Source organism: Littorina saxatilis, linkage group LG3, assembly GCF_037325665.1.
Source record: "Littorina saxatilis isolate snail1 linkage group LG3, US_GU_Lsax_2.0, whole genome shotgun sequence".
Classification (NCBI taxonomy): Eukaryota; Metazoa; Mollusca; class Gastropoda; order Littorinimorpha; family Littorinidae; genus Littorina; species Littorina saxatilis.
The window spans coordinates 2,854,138-2,855,723 of record NC_090247.1 but is presented as its reverse complement, the minus strand read 5'-3'; the positions used below and the strand labels follow the sequence as shown (position 1 = coordinate 2,855,723).

Below are 1,586 nucleotides of genomic sequence, written 5' to 3'. Positions count from 1 at the left end.
TAGAACACGCCATGATAAACAGTTATCCGCGAAGAGTCGTCTGTTGACTGTTCCCCTTGGTCTCCCTTTATTTTTATATTGTCCAGTCGAAGCACACGTGGCTCTAAACCGAATCGAAACATCTGCTGATCTATCGAAAGTAATTACAGTTGGGACGTGCTCGATGTTTTTTAATTGCTGTGTGCCTTCAGATTGTCTGCGGTTTGAAGCGTTGGTAATTAAAGCAATAGATAAAGCTTTTTTGTTTTCTTTGCTTTTAGTCAGGGGATTGAATGACATTAAAAAAGCCTTTAAACAAATAGTAGCTTAAAGCAATATCAAAACAGTTAGACAATCTGTCCGCCTAAACATTAACTCTAAACTAAAAGTCTTCACTCATAGTAAGACTGTGTCCTGGCTGACTGAAACCCGTCAACCGAGACGGTGCTGTCTCAGTCAATATCATGTACATACTTATTGGGAACATAATTTGCAATAAACGGGGTTTCGTGTTTTTACATTTAGTCAATTATTTTTTTATTTTTTTAACATGTTTTTATTTCTTTTTGGTACATATATGACATGACAACAGCATCAGACATCAACATCAAATACCATGAGACATACAAGACTATGCTATATGCATCTTCAAGCATTAAAGAACAAGTCGCTTTAGGCGAAAATACAACATTTAGTCAAGCTGTCGAACTCACAGAATGAAACTGAACGCAATGCAATTTTTCAGCAAGACCGTATACTCGTAGCATCGTCAGTCCACCGCTCGTGGCAAAGGCAGTGAAATTGACAAGAAGAGCAGGGTAGTGGTTGCGCTGAGAAGGATAGCACGCTTTTCGGTACCTCTCTTCGTTTTAACTTTCTGAGCGTGTTTTTAATCCAAACATATCATATCTATATGTTTTTTGGAATCAGGAACCGACAAGGAATAAGATGAAAGTGTTTTTAAATTGATTTGGAAAATTTAATTTTGATCATAATTTTTATATTTTTAATTTTCAGAGGTTGTTTTTAATCCAAATATAACATATCTATATGTTTTTGGAATCAGAAAATGATGACAAATAAGGTGAACGTAAATTTGGATCGTTTGATAATTTTTAGTGACCAAAGTCATTAATTATTTTTTTAAGCCACCAAGCTGAAATGCAAAACCGAAGTCCGGGTTTTGTCGAAGATTGCTTGGCCAAAATTTCAATCAATTTGATTGAAAAATGGGGGTGTGACAGTGCCGCCTCAACTTTTACAAAAAGCCGGATATGACGTCATGAAAGGTATTTATCAAGAAAAAAAAGAAAAAAAAGTCCGGGTATATCATACCCAGAAACTCTCATGTCAAATTTCATAAAGATCGGTCCAGTAGTTTACTTTGAATCGCTCTACACACACACGCGCGCACACACACACACACACACACACACACACACACACACACACACACACACACACACACACACACACACACACACACACACACACACACACATACACCACACCCTCGTCTCGATTCCCCCCTCTACGTTAAAACATTCAGTCAAAACTTGACTAGTGGTTTCGCTGTGTTGCATAGCACGCTTTTCTGTACCTGTCTT

The 1,586-nt window shown here is 37.5% G+C and overlaps 1 protein-coding gene across 1 annotated transcript in view; it reads right to left on the bottom strand.

The window, feature by feature from the left end:
• The window catches only part of LOC138961391 (scavenger receptor cysteine-rich domain-containing protein DMBT1-like), a 16,237-nt gene extending 16,209 nt beyond the window's left edge, over positions 1-28 (bottom strand). Inside the window, exon 1 of the mRNA XM_070333005.1 lies at positions 1-28. This exon is cut by the window's left edge and continues 44 nt beyond it. Within this exon, the coding sequence (XP_070189106.1) occupies positions 1-13 (13 nt within the window). The 5' untranslated portion in view covers positions 14-28.
• Between the last annotated feature and the right edge of the window lie 1,558 nt (positions 29-1,586).